This window comes from Epinephelus lanceolatus, chromosome 15, assembly GCF_041903045.1.
Source record: "Epinephelus lanceolatus isolate andai-2023 chromosome 15, ASM4190304v1, whole genome shotgun sequence".
Classification (NCBI taxonomy): domain Eukaryota; kingdom Metazoa; phylum Chordata; class Actinopteri; order Perciformes; family Serranidae; genus Epinephelus; species Epinephelus lanceolatus.
Genome location: NC_135748.1, coordinates 14,151,044 through 14,168,728, shown reverse-complemented (window position 1 = coordinate 14,168,728; position 17,685 = coordinate 14,151,044). Strand labels below are relative to the sequence as shown.

Below are 17,685 nucleotides of genomic sequence, written 5' to 3'. Positions count from 1 at the left end.
GGTGGTAAAATTGTGAGGGAAGATTGATTGATTGACGGTTTGAAGCCATTTGAAATGGAACTTTCTAACAGTAACAATACCAGCACAACAAATCTGGAGTCACCTCTTCGTAGCCCGATAACCAGACTGAAACGACACTTTGTTTCACTTTAAATCGCTAAACCAATCTGTGATTCACAGGTCACGCTAACCTATTAGCTTCTTACCCATGTGTGGCAATACAAATTAGCGAAACAACATCAATTCTGCAACGTAGTTTCTGATCAGGCTCATGGGCTGTGTTCAAATTCATTTAAACTGAGTACTGTGTGTGTTAGTTCTCATTTACAGCCATTAGCTGTTAAACAACTTCCACAGGGTAGAGTGTACTGGCTAATGTCGGTAAAGCTAGTTTAATAGCTAGCTATCTGATCATTATAACAAGTTTTGATTGGTCTTAAGCGGTATCTACATCAATGCATCTTCTAAAGGGTGATAGTGGGTGTAGAGTGAAGCTCTATATGATATTCAGAGCATACCTGTGATTCAGAGTCTGAGAAGGGATTGCCTGCACCCAGCTCTCAACATGGTGGTGGCTGAGCCATTGGCTATTAGCTAACAACGCCAACAGCGTGAACAGTGCTAACAACAGCAACAGTGCTGAGAGAGCTGAGGGAGTTAGCCTGGGGGGGGGATTGGAGGATGTGCATTACGCTTTGCAATGACACCGGCCACTGTGGGTCAGGGAGGCGTTATCAGCGGGAAGGCGGTGATTAGCTTGCACGTGGGATACAGATTTCTTTCCCCAAGAGTGATCCACCTAGTTCCAAACATATTTAGGGAAAGAGAAACACTAGTGGAATACACACACAGGGACCCTCATGCACCAACTTGCACATGTGGCTGGGCCTACTACAACAAACAGAGAAGCTCAGATTGCAACACACACAGAGGGAGTGTGACTTCATTCTCTGCTCAGGGCGCCATTACTCCACTATATCTTTACATAACAAATAGTGGCTTGCTGCTCTGAATGTTGCATAGAGCTCCTTTAGATATTATTACTATTACCATTATGTCAGACTTTTACACCCCTGCTGTTTGAGGGTTTAGCAATCTTCTGAGTGCTTAAAGTTTAGGCTGTTTGTGTCATTTTTGTACCTTGTTTTGGATCTCGAAACTTACTCATCAGTTGCTGTGGCCTTTTGATGGTCACGCATACAGAGACCAAAAGAAAAATGGACACATGGACAGCATGAAGAAGCAATTAGCAAGGTCTCTTGTTCAATGACAGACATTTGTGTGGCAGAAGTAGTATTGGACATTCTTTGGAGTCACTTCCAGCCCAAAAAGGCAGCCTTAGTTTCACCAGAGTGAGCAGAGATGATAAGTAGATTCACCAGAGCAAGAGAGAAGCTGAGAGTGTCAGCAGAAACACAAAGCAATATTTGTCTTCTCTATATCAGTTATTGTTTGTGAGATCGACTGAAGCCAAAGAATGGTAAAGAAAAAAAGACATCATTCTTGCGAGGACAGGCTGTGCAGTCATTTTGTTCCTTTAAAACCATCAATTATTCCCTCCCACGTATTCCAGATGCTATGATTGTATCGACACAACTTTACAGCCACATACTGTGCACACAGCTGTGACTGTGACTAGGATTGCGTTGGGTGTTGGCAGCACCTGGCATCTGCAGCATAAAAAAAAAAAAAAAAAAAAAATTACTCATGAAAATTTGCTCCAGAAGCTAATAGGCCCTGAGGGGTTTTTAGTCATCTCCTATGTGCAAACAGTGTTTGATCAACTCACACAAGACAAGGAGTTAGTAGCTTTCTATGAATGTCAATGAAATCATCCTTCAGTGGTCATTCGTCTTTGACATGGTAGTGATAGTAAGGTAGGAGGTTGGCAAATGAGAGAGAAGCAGAGGGGAATTAATTAGGAAAGCAATCTATTTAAACGTGTTAAGTGTCTGCTTCAATTACTTTATGATTGTTTAGGTCATTGCTATTGTCTCTGGCGTTTTTCCAAGATACCAGTACACACCTTGTGTCGGATTCCAGATACGTTATCGAGGTTATTATCAATCCAATCCAGACATTTATATATAGCTAGTGTGTCCTCGTCGCTGGCATTCTCATTACATCTTCACACATACTATGCAAAATAGACAGTAGGAGTAGAAGCGTAGTCAGCCAACACAACTGCAGTGATCGCCTGGTTGGAGGACATATTACTATACAGCAACAAATATTTGAGGAGGCAACAGTAGACGACAGGTTGTTTCTGCCACTGTGATCACCAAGTTTAAAGGGCACAAATACAGTGGAGGCATCTTACTAGTATATCAGCACAATAACACTGTACATTACATTCAGAGCATTAATATAGCAGCAAACCACTATTTGCAAAGTAAACATATAGAGGAGCAATGGCGTCCTGAGCAGAAAATGTAGTCCAGATGCCTCTCTGTGTGTTGTAAGATGAGCTTCTCTGTCTGATGTTGTGTGGTACACAGTCTGGTCGTGCCAGTGAGTGCGCCCCACTGGCTAGCTGATCACCACTGCCCTGCACTGCACTCAGGAAATCATGGATTGTAAGTTTGTTGATTTATAAACACAAACTAGCAAGTAATGCTAATTTGTTGTTGTTCTTTTAATGTCTCCTCACCGGTGACAGCTGTGACCGAAGGCATTATGTTTACAGGTTGTATATACGTATATACATGTTCACACAGTACATCCGTTCGTCTGTCCCATTTTCATGAATGCAATATCTCAAGAACACCCTTAAATTTGGCACAAACATCCACGTAGACTCAACAATAAACTGATTCGATTTTGGTGGTCAAAAGTCTTCGTGACGTTATGAAACATGTTACTGGTCATAACTCAAGAATTTATATGCTAATTATGACTAAATTTTACACAAATCTGTAATGGAATAAGATGATGATGTAATGACATTTCATATCCAAAAGGTCAAAGGTCAACTTCACTGTGGCATCATGTGCCAATGTTTTCTAGCTATTATTTAACCCTCTGGAATTGACGGACGTGCCGGTGTGTCCAAATCACATGACCAATGACGCAGCCTTGCTGAGTCTCTGTTTCAACTTGTGTCAAAAGTGCGGACTTCAAACTATATACCAATTTGATAGGCCAAGTAATACCAGACTTATGACAAATAATTTACGCCACACTTTTTTCTGAATATTGTCATCACGTTAGGTGCGTGTTTGGTGCAGGAAGAAACGGTAAAAACGGGCTATTCTATGGAAGGTGCTCGCAAGCAGAAAGTGCTTGCAAACAACAACAAAAAATATGACACCCCCTTTCCTATTGGTGGTGTTTTTTGTGTGATTTTACATCCAATGTGTATGTCAAAATGGAAAAATAACTGTAAAGTCACACAGGAGAGTTTGTGCTGACAAAACTTGACACCAAACAAAGCAAGGTAAACAGTTTTTAAGGTGAATTTTAAAGGTAAAAGCAAAAGACGGCCAATTATACCCTTGACCTCAAAGGGTTAACACCATATCTCAGGAGGGGGAATATTTGGTCAGGTACTGAATTGGTGACACTTATCTTGGGTGCCCTCCTTGAAACAGTGCTGATTGTGTAGATGTGTGTGAAGCATCCATGTTTTAGAATATGTAGTTTCTTTGCAGCAACATCCATATTTGAAGCATGGCTACATATGAGTCTGGACAGACATGGATGAAACTGTAACGGCAACGTGACTGATTCGTGGAGGCATACAACCGTGAGGCAGTAATTCTAGTTTGAGACTGACTAACTTCTGCATTCACACAGACAGAGCATGTTAGTGGAGTGGAAAGGTAGGAATTTCTGCTCCTAGCTCAATTCCTCACTCCAGGCCGCTTTAATCAATACGGCTTGCTCCAAAAAATTTTAAATCTTTTTTATTTTAATTTTAGCTAACAGGAGTAGTGCATCTGTATGATTTCCCAGTTTCCTTTTGAAACTCTGTTGTCAAGCTCACAGCAGCAGCACTCAGTTTTTGACAGAAAATAGTGTTTGCACAATACACAGATGCATTCTGGGTTGGGCATGCTTCGATCTCATGGCGTGAGCAGTATGAAGCTCCAACTCCAAAATCTGCTCTGCACTCCATCCAAAATCCTTCTGCTCACGCTCCACTAACATGCTCTGCACACATGGGTACCTATCTGTGGAAGGGAAACGTTTCTGATCAGTGTCGATACAAACATGTATTCTTTCTCTATCACTGTTGTTCAGTTGCCACCAAAATAATGCCCTTGTAGATCTCACCAAATAACCCAAACACACCGATTTTTAAGATGTATTGTTGTCAGATATCAGATCAGTCACTCTTTCTAGTATAAAAGCAGGAGGTGGTGTGAGCACATATGTGACAGAGAGAAGAGAGATTTCTTAATCACACAGCAGGAAGCACTTCCGCCGTTGTTGCATCACACTCCCCACAGACACATACACAAACACAGTGAATGGACGAGCGGGCGAGGGAGTCATGGGCGCAGGCAGGTTTGAATACCTGCAGAACAAGATCACCTGTCTTGCATCACTCAAACCTCCAGGCAGCCAATAAAAAGACTTGGCTGCGAGTCACAGTGGCAGTGGGGGTGGGAAATCCTTTCTCGGTATGGGTGTGAAAGTTCAGTGATCCACAGTTCCCTTGAAACAGACACACACACACACACACAGTCACACACACACACACACACACACACAGTGTAACTAGATAAACAGCTTATGTGGCCTTGCAGCTTTTGAGAAAGCTCAATTGCCGCCTCCACTGTCCCATGTAAACATAATTGAACAGGAGGCTGAGTCACAATGCGTGTCTGTGTTTAAGAGCTCTTGCAGATATGAGACCTGTCACACACACAACTGTGTGTATCACTACTTTCCTCTTTCACAAAATGCCGTCATTCATACATGGTTGATGAGTAATCACAAGCATGCAGTAGCAGCGGGCAAGGAAATACTGTCTGTAGCTTTGTTCATGATATATCCTGTCCTCAACTGAACCTCACTATTTTACTACATGCTTTTGACTGCTGAGGGCTGGGACAAGTAATAACAGCAATATCTTGCAATGCAGACTTTTATTATGCAGTTTAGACTCACTGGCACCAATGTCACATTATATTATCACATTATTCTTGCATTGCTGGAACAGAAGCTCAGTTTATCCCTTCTTGCTGATATGTGAACTCTGAAATTGCTCTTTTTTCCAAAAAAGGTGATGGTAGGCAAGGGTCAATATGAAAAATTCATGTCAGTTATCTGGCCAAAACAATTGTGATTCACAATATTATCCCGATAATCTTCAAAATAAGTTTAAAACTCTTCAAATGGCACCAAAATATACTGGACTTTACCTTAAACTTTGTTGTTGTTACATTTTTTTATTGCTGTACATATAAGACACACATCTTTTTTTAGTGAACACCTTTTTAGTGAAAATCAAACAACCTTTACAAGGCTTTTCACCTACTTGAAACGGTGTCATAAATATGCCAGTGCTGATTAAGATCTTCAACTTAATGTGTTTTTTATCACAATTTGCGACATATACAGTACAGGCCAAAAGTTTGGACACACCTTCTCATTCAATGCGTTTTCTTTATTTTCATGACTATTTACATTGTAGTTTCTCACTGAAGGCATCAAAACTATGAATGAACACATGTGGAGTTATGTACTTAACAAAAAAAGGTGAAATAACTGAAAACATGTTTTATATTCTAGTTTCTTCAAAATAGCCACCCTTTGCTCTGATTACTGCTTTGCACACTCTTGGCATTCTCTCCATGAGCTTCAAGAGGTAGTCACCTGAAATGGTTTTCCAACAGTCTTGAAGGAGTTCCCAGAGGTGTTTAGCACTTGTTGGCCCCTTTGCCTTCACTCTGCGGTCCAGCTCACCCCAAACCATCTCGATTGGGTTCAGGTCCGGTGACTGTGGAGGCCAGGTCATCTGCCGCAGCACTCCATCACTCTCCTTCTTGGTCAAATAGCCCTTACACAGCCTGGAGGTGTGTTTGGGGTCATTGTCCTGTTGAAAAATAAATGATCGTCCAACTAAACGCAAACCGGATGGGATGGCATGTCGCTGCAGGATGCTGTGGTAGCCATGCTGGTTCAGTGTGCCTTCAATTTTGAATAAATCCCCAACAGTGTCACCAGCAAAACACCCCCACACCATCACACCTCCTCCTCCATGCTTCACAGTGGGAACCAGGCATGTGGAATCCATCCGTTTTTGCAATTTTCCGGACTGACTGACCTTCATTTCTTAAAGTAATGATGGCCACTGGTTTTTCTTTAGTTAGCTGATTGGTTCTTGCCATAATATGAATTTTAACAGTTGTCCAATAGGGCTGTCGGCTGTGTATTAACCTGACTTCTGCACAACACAACTGATGGTCCCAACCCCATTGATAAAGCAAGAAATTCCACTAATTAACCCTGATAAGGCACACCTGTGAAGTGGAAACCATTTCAGGTGACTACCTCTTGAAGCTCATGGAGAGAATGCCAAGAGTGTGCAAAGCAGTAATCAGAGCAAAGGGTGGCTATTTTGAAGAAACTAGAATATAAAACATGTTTTCAGTTATTTCACCTTTTTTTGTTAAGTACATAACTCCACATGTGTTCATTCATAGTTTTGATGCCTTCAGTGAGAATCTACAATGTAAATAGTCATGAAAATAAAGAAAACACATTGAATGAGAAGGTGTGTCCAAACTTTTGGCCTGTACTGTATATTGTCCCGTAGATGGAAAACACCACAAATCCAGCTACCTGACATTAAAGCCCTGTTTCCACCAAACACCTTTGGAACCAAAAGTAACCCTCTAGACATGGTTCCAAGACCTTAGGTCCACTTAGCGCAAACAGTACTCTTAATGTGGGCAGCGTTGTTGTCACTCACTGCTCCCTCGAGCACCTGCTGTATTTCCTTATCACCAGTGACACAGAGGGAAGTCTGCACCTCCTTAATCAGCCACAAAGTGGGGTTACACGCTGACAGTTTCAAAACAAAATAAAAGAGGCTGCAGTGAGAGTCTCTCTCCATGAGATGTTTGATGTTTGTGCATTTAGTCCTTTTCAAGCAAACTCAGGGGTTTAGTGTTGCCGGAGCCCACAGGAAGGACGCTCCGCACCCAAGTGAAAGTCCTCTATTGACCAATCAACGGACTGCAGTGTTCACAGCTCCACCTTTTAGTACCATATCTGTGTGCTAAGTACCCCAACAGAGGGGTGACAAAAATGGTAGTGGTATGGAATAGTTCTATTGGTACCATCCACAACTTTTTACAGTGGAAACGGGGGAAAAAGCACAATTAGCTGAACTGAATGGTATCGTACTGCTCGGTGGAAACAGGGCTTAAAATATAAGTGTGGTTGTCGAATAACCTTAAACAAACCTCATCCTGATGCAGTCTATATTGGAGATATATATTGCTGAGTCTTATTCCCAGGTAGTATTTGCACTGAACGACCTGGGAATGAGACTCAACAATCACCTAACAATGTTCACTATTCCTATCACTCTTTCTCCAGAGTTACATACAGCACTTTAATAATCCAGACTAAGATAAACCGGCTGGTTTAACAACACATATCACCACCTCATTGTGACCGATGGAGCAGTTCACTCAGCGTTCTACTGTTTTTTTTCCTTGTAAAGAAGGTATTTTCTTACTGCAGTTAAATACTGCAAAGTCAGCTTCCAACGTGATCGATCATTGCCATTTCAGAAGATGAGTCAGACCGTTCCTGACGCATCTTCTGTTTTGATCATTTAGTCACTACATAAGTCTTACTAATTGTCTCACTTCTTAAATATGTGGCCTTGGCTGTGTGATAATCTCTTCTTTTTCCCCTGAAAGTTACAGTTATGTTTCTAAAATAAAGTGAACTAGTACTTAAAATAAGCTGTCTCAATAAACCGTCTTAATTTCTAATGACACCGTGCCCCTAGTACTCTATATTACCATCTAATGTTGGAAAGATAATTAGAATATCTTAATGTGAGTTCTCCTGTGAGTTCCTCACTAATTCTGAGGCATACTGTTCAGTCCATTTTAAAGTTAATTGCAATGCAAATTAATGTATAACTTAGGTTAAGGTTTATTAAAATTATTGACTACTTATCCATAATCAGTGTATTACATACAGTAGATGTCAGTCACACCCCCAGTTTGGAGAGGCAGGCAGGAGTACTGACACTGAAGCTTAGCAATGCACTATCGTATTGTAATGTATATGAAATATTTAAAATATTTCCACCTCTTTACCTTTATGCCAAACAGTGATATCTGATAAGGAACAGAAGTCGTTATATGGCTCACTTCAAAGCCAGACTCAATTGAGAAAAATAATGATTTAACATCTCTGAAGACAGTAGCTGCTGGTCTACCGCTGCCTTGATCACTCAGTTAGTTTGTGTTGTTGTCCATTTTTGGTGTTTTCAGTGGTTGGTTTGGATTCCCAAAAGTCACACAACAACACAAACTTATGTAAGGAGCAGTAGACCACGCTAAACACAGCTCCTGTTTTGAGCTAGCTAAAATGACTGTTTTTCTCAATGGAGTCGGGTGGCTGTGACAAAAGCATAGATGAGGAACTGTCTGTGGCGAGGTAAAGAGATGAAAATGTTTTCAATACGACACACACTTAAACTGATATTGATTTTTTTTTAAGTGGCTAAAAAATTTGTTGCTGACCCGTCTACAGCAGTACATTGACTAGCTTGCGTGTCGGCACTGCTGCCGCTTCTCCAAACTGGGGGTGAGCCGACTGACAACTACTGTATGTAATACACTGACTACACATAAGTACCATATCCAACACCACTACCTAATTTACGTTTAGTAGCCTCAGCTGATACAGTATAATCTGCCACTGATAATGTTTTTAAACCAGATCCATAATGCAATCGTCAATCATAACCCGACTCTATGTATAATTTAACAGTATTCACACTGGTGTAGTTTTATATGGCTCCATTTTGTTCATACCCCTTGGATCAAATATCTAATTTGAAGACTGAGGGAATTCTGCTGCACGTGTTTTTGGTGTTGTACAGTAATCTGAGCTTTGCCAGCAGGGCCCAGGTGCAGTGATGTATAACCATCCTGCAAAGGCTTAGTCTTGCAAAGTGAATGGAGCAGGTCACCTTCATGGCTGGCTGGCTGACTGCAGGCTTTCTCACCTGCCCAGGATGCTCAGCAGTCAAGCGAGCTCTCAGCTTCTCCTCTTTGGACTTAAAGATAATAGTTCATCACACCTGTCAACACGTGCTAAAGACATGCTCAGAACCTGTTCTTATGTATGTGTGTGTGTGTGTGTGTGTGTGTGTTGGAAAGTGTATGTGGAGTAATTGGTTGTGTTTTGTATTTTAGTAGTTTTGGGGGATTTTATTGTGAATTTTTAATGTCACCTGTCAAAAATCCAACTCACTCACTCACCGGTGCTTTATATGTATGCTCTTATAGTTCTGAAAACCTGTCGCCTCTCAGCAAGAAGGCCAGCTGGGGCTTTTCTGTGTTGAGTATGTTCATGATGCCTTGCTTTAGGGTGTTACACACTGTGTACTACAAAGACAACCTACATTTAAACAAGCACTACAGCATGTTTCTCCTTTTCTTATGTGGTGAACAAGGTTGTTAAGCATGCTTGTAGCTCATGAGATAAACAAAAACCTGAAATTACTGTATTTTATTTTTTGTAAGAACTGGATGTAGAGGCTCCACATAAAAATGTTGACTGAAATGGAGAAATTGTATTAAAATTAACACAGTACCTTGAGCAGACAGTCTTTTCTTGTTGCATTTGACAGACTCTATGGTAGAGCTTTTAACACCAGCTTATTTGGCTGTCAAGCGGTAAGCTAAAGACTTTGTACTTTGTACTGTGACATTTAAATTTGCCTGTACAAAGATTGCATGTAATGCCACTTTTGTGCTCTGAGCCGTCTGGTTTTAAAGTGAAAGCAACCATTAAAAAGTTCACCTCTCGTAATCTCTCCACAGGCCGAGGCATTGTTTACATTCTGGGTGGATTGGCTTAGAGAGCCTCTCCGCTACAGTAGTGTGTACAGTGCTACCAGCATTTCCTCTCAGGCTGCACACAGACTGAGAGTTAATACTGCCTGTAAAGGGTTAATTCAGGGCAAGATAGACCCTGAAACCATGTGGACAGGAGAGGACATGTGCTGAGGGGAAGACGGGGGGGATGCAGTTGATGAAATTGAAAACATTGTTCTTGTTCATTAAACAAGGAATGCAGAAAATGCTGTTGCTGCAAGGATCTTCTTTCGGGCTGGAGGTCTAAGACCTACAATCATGCAATCATAATATCCACTGTGCAAGCCATCTCCCTGTTTGTTGATGATTTTATTGGATTTCTACTAATGAAATCATTTTTGAAATTCTTAAAAATCTTTAATAATTTGTTGTGCCAGATGCTCGCAAATATATATGATTTAATGAACTGCATTATTTATCTTTGTGGTTTGATGTCAAGTGCCAATAGCAAAATAGATTTTTTTTTTTTAGTGTAAATAATTACCTTCATACAGGACAATATCGTGTTTTTTACAAGACAGCAAAAGCAGTGGAGTCTAGGACATTATACTGTCCCTTATAGACTGATTGCTGAAATGCATGGTAAGAGCCTACAGACGAATCCATTGTCCCTCTGAGTGGCTACTTTTCCTTTAAGGGAGTGACCCAGTGTTGCCAGTAGAGCTTGGTTTAAGGTATCGACCAAAATAACCGAGTACCAAGTAGTATTGAAATGTCTCCTGTCAAACGATACCTGCATTTGATACTTAATGCGCAGATGGTCTGATCCCAGTCTGTCCCAAATTCCCACGGGATCAGCAAGCTTTCTCTTGCTGCCATCTCCAGAGCTGCTCTCTTTCCAGTATGAGGTCCCAACAAAGTCAGTCCAAAAGGGCTCGACTCTGTCATTAAACCTGTTAATAACTGTTAAACCGGTAACCAGTAATAACCAGTAAAGTTAGCCATGTGATGCTAACAGTTAGCCCTGTCACTGTGTGTGTTGCCAGGTGGACTCTGACAACCCTCCCTGGTGTTGAGCTCACACTCTTGCAGCAGCAGCTACAACCAATACAGTCTGTGGTGTGATGAAGTTGGACGTGGTGTAATTGACAGAGTTGGAAGTCCGAGATGCCATCAGAACATTAGAGACTATGGCTATGCTACACGCCGCTGCATTCACATTATGGATATCAAATGAAGTACCCTATTGGTAGTGTTATCTCTTAAAGGGTACTGGTATCAGCACGGGTATCATAAAGGATACCCAGCCCTGGTTGCCAAATGTTCAGTAATTATGATATTTGTATGATAATTTAGTCCTTTGCATGATGTACAATCGGTAATTCTAAAACTCCCTAAATGCATGATAATAGTGACAAGTCATAGTTTCATCTTTTTTCCATAATAGTGAAATGGTAATGAGCTGATTTGGAACCAGCCTGATTATTCATCATAGGTTCACTCTCTTAATAACTTATGACAGAAAACTGGATTTGCAGTAAATGACACAATTATAGGGCGGCACAGTGGTGTAGTGGTTTACAGTGTCGACTCACAGCAAGAGGGTTTCTGTTTTGATCCCAGGAGGGAGCCCTTCTGCCCTTCTGCATGTTCTCCCTGTGTCAGTGTGGGTTTTCTTTGGGTACTCCAGCTTCCTCCCACAGTCCAAAGACATGCAGGTTAACTGGTGACTCTGAATTGTCAGTAGGTGTGAATGGTTGTCTGTCTCTATGTATTAGCCCTGTGATAGTCTGGCGACCTGCCCAGGGTGTACCCTACCTCTCGCCTAATGTCAACTGGAATAGCCCCCCCCCCCCCCCCCCCGACTTGACTTTTGCTAATCCCTGATTGCATGCACTAAATTCTTCACTTTGTTCTCTGTAGGTGCAGTATGTCATCCAAGGCTATCACAAGAGGAGAGAGTACATCGCTGCCTTCCTCAGCCACTTTGGAATGTGAGTCAACTACAGAGGACCACATCCTCCACTGAAGTGATCACAGCATGTGTTCAGCTATCACTCATTTATCACCGTCTTTGTCTTTTAACGAGAAAGTACTTTTGGAGCAAAATAAGACCCAGCGAGACTTTGCAGAAATGAGTGTGTGTATTGCAGGGGCGTGGTGGAGTATGATGCTGAGGGATTCACCAAACTCACTCTCCTACTAATGTGGAAGGACTTTTGCTTTCTTGTACATGGTAGGAAAGTCACAGAACACACACACAATAATAGTGGAGTCTGTTTCTGATCTGCCTGGATCACATCTGATGCTGTTACCTTATGATCCTCTTTTTCTCCTTCTGCTTCTGTACATTTCTCTCCTTTCGTCCCTGGGCTCTTTGTAGTGGATCTCCCTCTGTACTTTCCAAGGGACCAGCCCACCCTCACCTTCCAGTCTGTGTACCACTTCACCAACAGCGGCCAGCTCTATTCTCAGGTGCAGAAGTCGTATCCCTACAGCCCACGCTGGGACGGCAATGAGATGGCAAAGAGGGCCAAGTGAGTAGATTCTGCCTTATCTGAACCTCTGCAGTTTGGAAATTATACAATTTGATTTGAATATGTCTTTAAATGCTAAAAGCCATTTAACACTCTTTGTAAATAGAGAGGTAAAACGAAATACAGCGGACATCTACCTAAAAATAAAAGGTCTTGAGATACTCTGTTCTCCACAAAGTCAAGTGCATCTAAGGACTATTCTATTCTCCCAAGACTGCAAAGCCATGTGAAACACAAAGTCATTTATCATGATCTGCATCAGATATTTATTACAATAGGACCCTATTGTTGGTAATGCACCACACACAGGCCATTTGTTGATATTCACAGATTTGATTCCACCCTCTATAAACATAAACTGGTATGACCCCATAAGAGTAAATCTATAGGCGTCGGCCACAGCCCGAGCAGTGTTTGCTTTTTGCATGGCCAAGGTTAATAAATGCTGTAAATATCTGAAAGATATCAGTGACTACAGGAGGTGCAGGAGGCAATGCAAAATCTGTTTTGCTCTAAGGTTATCTGTGTATTTCTTTCTCGACTCATTTGTTCTCATTAATACATCTTAATGTCTCCACTCAAAAAATCTGCAGACCTGTTTGGATTACCATCTGTTGGCTCCTGGATTTGACTACAAGAGGTTTAGCTCAGCAAATATTGTTGAAAGGAAAATCTGGTATTATTCAACCTGGGTCTTATTCTCATATTTGTAGGTGTTCTGACTTTGGGTCAGGCTAACTTTGCCGTCACCAACACCATTTGAGAGGTTTCTGAAAAACGTCTTCAGCAGAACAATGTATATCAGGGCAAGCAGCACAAACCTTCTTAAGCCTTCCAAATAAACCTAAGCAACCCTTTAAAAATGCTTGTTTCTGAGCCTTAAGTTCAAATAATGTCAAACTCTTGTCTCTGAGTCCCAAATAGTAAAATTAGCCCCCTGGATTTGCTATTTTGCTAACCATATAGGGATTTACTCACAGGGCAATCAGATGGCTAGCTGTTCAGTTAGCCAACCAAAAAACTATCTATTAATCTACAGTAATAAGAAACATAATACTCATTGTTTCATATAAAGCGTGATCATATTGTAACAGAGTTGAGCAGATCTTACCATATAATGACGAAAACTCTGTCTTTGGGTGTGTCTGTGTGTCTGTTCCACGTTTTTCTCCTCACTGACTTGGTCAATCCATGTGAAATTTGGCACAGTGGTAGAGGGTCATGGGAGGATGCCAATGAAGCAATATTACATCAATTGGCCAAAGGGGGGCGCCATAGCAACCGATTGAAATTGCAAACTTTGAATGGGCATATCTCATGCCCCGTATGTCGTAGAGACATGAAACTTTGCACAGAGATGCCTCTCCTCATGAGGAACAAATTTGCCTCAAGAACCCATAACTTCCAGTTATATAGATTTTCCGCCATTTTGAATTTTTGGAAAAACACTTCAAATCGATCTCTTCCTAGGAAGTTTGACCGATCTGCATGAAACTCGGTGAACATAATCTAGGGACCAATATCTAAAGTTCCCTCTTGGCAAAAGTTGGAAAACTTACTAAAACTGAGCTTCTATAAGGCAATGAATATTGCAGAGGGTGTGGCTCATCACATAAAGGTGTATAACATCTCAAGGGTTTCACCGATCACCACACAACTTTGTAGGCACATGACCACACATAATCTGAGGGGACCCCTCCATTATTGACCCCATCAAACAAAATGGGGGCGCTAGAGAGCTAATTTCTTATCTAGGCCGAACCACTATATCGATTTTTACTAAACTTGGTAGATATGTAGAACAGGACGCCTCAAGGTGACTGGAGAAATTTAACTCTAACTGGCAACTGGGTGGCGCTATAACAACAAAAAAATGGCTAAAATGCAACTGATCGCTGTGGCTGCAATCGTACTATCAAATTCACAAAAACTCTGTCTGAATACATTGCTCTTCTTAATGGGTTCAGTTGACTATTTAATCTGCAATTTCCTATGACCTGTATCCCAAACACACACCATGTGAAACTGTATGTGGGCAACTGTCCACTCAATGTGTATGGACTAGTATTATATAAGGCTTGAAAAGCCTTTGATAGCTGTTTAGGAGCTTGATATTGCTGTTGCTTGCTGTATGATAGGACTTGTCAAAGTCTGGACCAAGGCACACACCCAGACTGAACGGCAAGTCAATCTGGCTCATACCTTGTGTTTTGAATACACTGTTATGAAGTGTAACAAATAAATTTCCCAATAGATCAATAAATTGTAAGTGATTATGAATACAGTGTAGCTTAAGATCATTCATAGCAGTCCCCGAATGAATATGCTTTTAATGTGGTTTATTTCCCTATCGTTAGCATCATTGTCATGAGGAAGTTAACTGCTTGAGTGTCGTTTGTTGTTGCTGCCAATTTCCTACATTAATGTTACAGCTGAGAATTCGCAGCTCCTAAATTGCAGTCAGAGAATGTGTCCCTTTTCTCTCACTGTATTAGGCAGTTTTCACAACTAGTGCAAACACAGTTGTAAGAATATGAAATAATAACTGTCTAAGGCCTGTCTGCCTTAGTTTGGTACTGCCCAATCACAAGAGATGTGATGTTTATTGCAACAATGAGTAGCCTTCCAGTGCAGATAGGCAGAGTAGGGTGAGTCTTTGCAAACCATTACTTGACTATCTTGACGGTCTTAAACTTGAATAAAATTTTATAGTGAGCTCAGTAACGCCAGTCATCCCAGAGCTCTGACCTTGAGTAAAAATCAGATGCAGATCTTTGAGTAGTAAATAAGAAGGAAAGCCCCCACCATATGGAAAGCTGATCATTTGGTCTAGTCGGCCTCAGTCTTTAAAGTTTTGTGAATGATTTTAAAATGTAAAAATGAAGGCGATGTGGTTTTTGCTGGGGTCTGTACCAAAACCTGCATGTTCCCTTATATATAATATGAATTGTTGGCTGTGGCATCTCTGTAGCACCACAGTGCTTCATTTATGATGGTAGGTTGTAACAAATCTTACCTTCATTAAAAGACTGCAGCTCCTGTGATTTGGATTTTACACTTGGCCATGCGATTTGTGATTTCGATAATATTTGGATTAATTGTGCAGCCCTACTTTGGACAGAGTCAGGTTAGCTGTTTCCCCGTACTTCCAGTCTTGATACTAAGCTAAGCTAACCAACAGATACGAGAGTGGTATCAATCTCCCCTTCTCACTCTCTGCAAGAGGAATAATTTCCCAAAATGTTGAACTATTTTCTTGAAGTCTAACCTGACACAAACACACATACACACACAAACCTGCACACACCACCTGTGGCTAAATACCTTGCGGACTGCTCTGTTTTTTTATGCCGTTTGATTTTTGTACTTGCAGTTGAGTTGTGTCTCCTGTGTTTCCCTCAAAAGTGTTTTCACATAGAGAGTAGATATCTCATGCACAGTTGTAATTGTAACAAGTAAACACATTCTGTCTTTCATCTGCACTTTGATACACGCTGGGGCTGGGACTGACCCAGTGAATTTGGTCGATGCTTTGAAGCAGTTGAATCACAATTATTGTCACATTTTGATGTTTTATTTGCTGTACTCTCTCTCTCTCTGCCCCCCCCCCCCCCCCCCTCTCTCTCACCCAGGGCGTACTTCAAGAGTTTCATCCCTCAGTTCCAAGAGGGAGCCTTTGCCAACGGGAAACTCTAGTACTCTCTAGCTTAATGACATGCCTGGAGAGTTGCCTGTGGGAGTGTGTATGTGAGTGTGTGTCTGTGTATGCTGTTGTGTACCTGTATATGAGTATGCACAGACTTATATTTGTGAAATGTGCTGTACTGTAACGGTACAGTGAGAATGATGGCGTGCTCATTGCACACAGACTCTGTGAATTCCACACTGTTTGACCTTGAAATGGTTGCCTCTCAGAACAGTCAGTTTTTATTTAGTTATAGTGAGATTAGTGAGAAGCCACTTTGGTGTACAAGTTCAGATGAAGATGCCAGACACTGCAACAAAAACCTTATACAACAAAACTCTCACCAAATTTCTAAAATGAGCACACACTTTGAAATGGTATTCACAACTAAGGGATGTGACGATTAGGTTCCCCCACCTCTAAAGGATCATGTGAAAATAGCAAAAACCTGAACAGTGTGTTTATGTCACATAATTCTGTGTGATAAGGTTGATATGATTGTTTGTCTTGTTGCCAGCTCAAAGTGATAGGCCTTTATTTTGAAGAGGCTCTCCAAACCTTTGACAGTAACTTTGTGTGACAGCCTGCACAATCTGTCTGTCAGACCTGACAATAACTAGTATTGTTATATTGTACTGTGCCAATGACGCCAGGCTTCAAGCAGTCAAACCACAGAGGGGTTGGCTCACAACACTCCACCAGAGCTGCCGTGCTGTGAAAGATACCTGTTGATATGTAAACAATATGTAAACTATTAGCTACATGTAAATCACAAAGAGCTGTAGGGATGATGCAAAAGATCTTTGTTTACTGTTCATTTGTGACTCATGATTGTCAAGTTTGGCTCCACTGTCGATGTTAAAATGATCTACAACTAGTTTTGCCTTTTAATTGTCTTTATGTTCCATTTGCCCGTTTATAGCCCTGTGAAGTCTTCTACTGACAGGCTGACAGTACTGTAAGTTACTGAATGTTATGTCAAAATTTCTATCCAGTAAAGAAGTCGGTTTCCCATGACTGTGTGTTACTGTTTTGTACTTGGTCTCCATTTGTTTGCTCAGAGGTAGAACGGGTTGTCAACTAATCGGAAGATCGGTTGTTCGATCCCTCACTCCTCCAGTACTCATGTCAAAGTATCCTTCGGCAAGATACTGAACCCCAAATTGCTCCCAATGGCTGTTCCATTGGTGTGTGAGTGCGTGTGAATGCTTACTGAGTAGCAGGTGGCACCACGTATGCATGTAAACGAATGTGATGTGTAAAAGCGCTTTGAGTGGTCAGAAGACTATAAAGGCGCTATACAAGTGCAGTCCATTTACCATTTCTTGTTGAAAAAATCTAAATGGTTTTATACGCTGAAACCATTTAGATTTTTTCAACAAGAAAAAATCTAAATGGTTTCATACGCTGAAAACATTTTTGCCAGTGGACACTTGTTTTG

General features: G+C 41.2%; 1 protein-coding gene across 1 annotated transcript in view; it reads left to right on the top strand.

Moving 5' to 3' along the window:
* The window catches only part of babam2 (BRISC and BRCA1 A complex member 2), a 117,131-nt gene extending 99,870 nt beyond the window's left edge, over window positions 1-17,261 (top strand). Inside the window, exons 9-12 of the mRNA XM_033641870.2 lie at window positions 11,946-12,016; window positions 12,176-12,258; window positions 12,406-12,559; window positions 16,192-17,261. Of these exons, the coding sequence (XP_033497761.1) occupies window positions 11,946-12,016; window positions 12,176-12,258; window positions 12,406-12,559; window positions 16,192-16,255 (372 nt within the window). The 3' untranslated portion in view covers window positions 16,256-17,261. The remainder of the gene's footprint in view (window positions 1-11,945; window positions 12,017-12,175; window positions 12,259-12,405; window positions 12,560-16,191) is intronic.
* The last annotated feature ends 424 nt before the right edge of the window (window positions 17,262-17,685 follow it).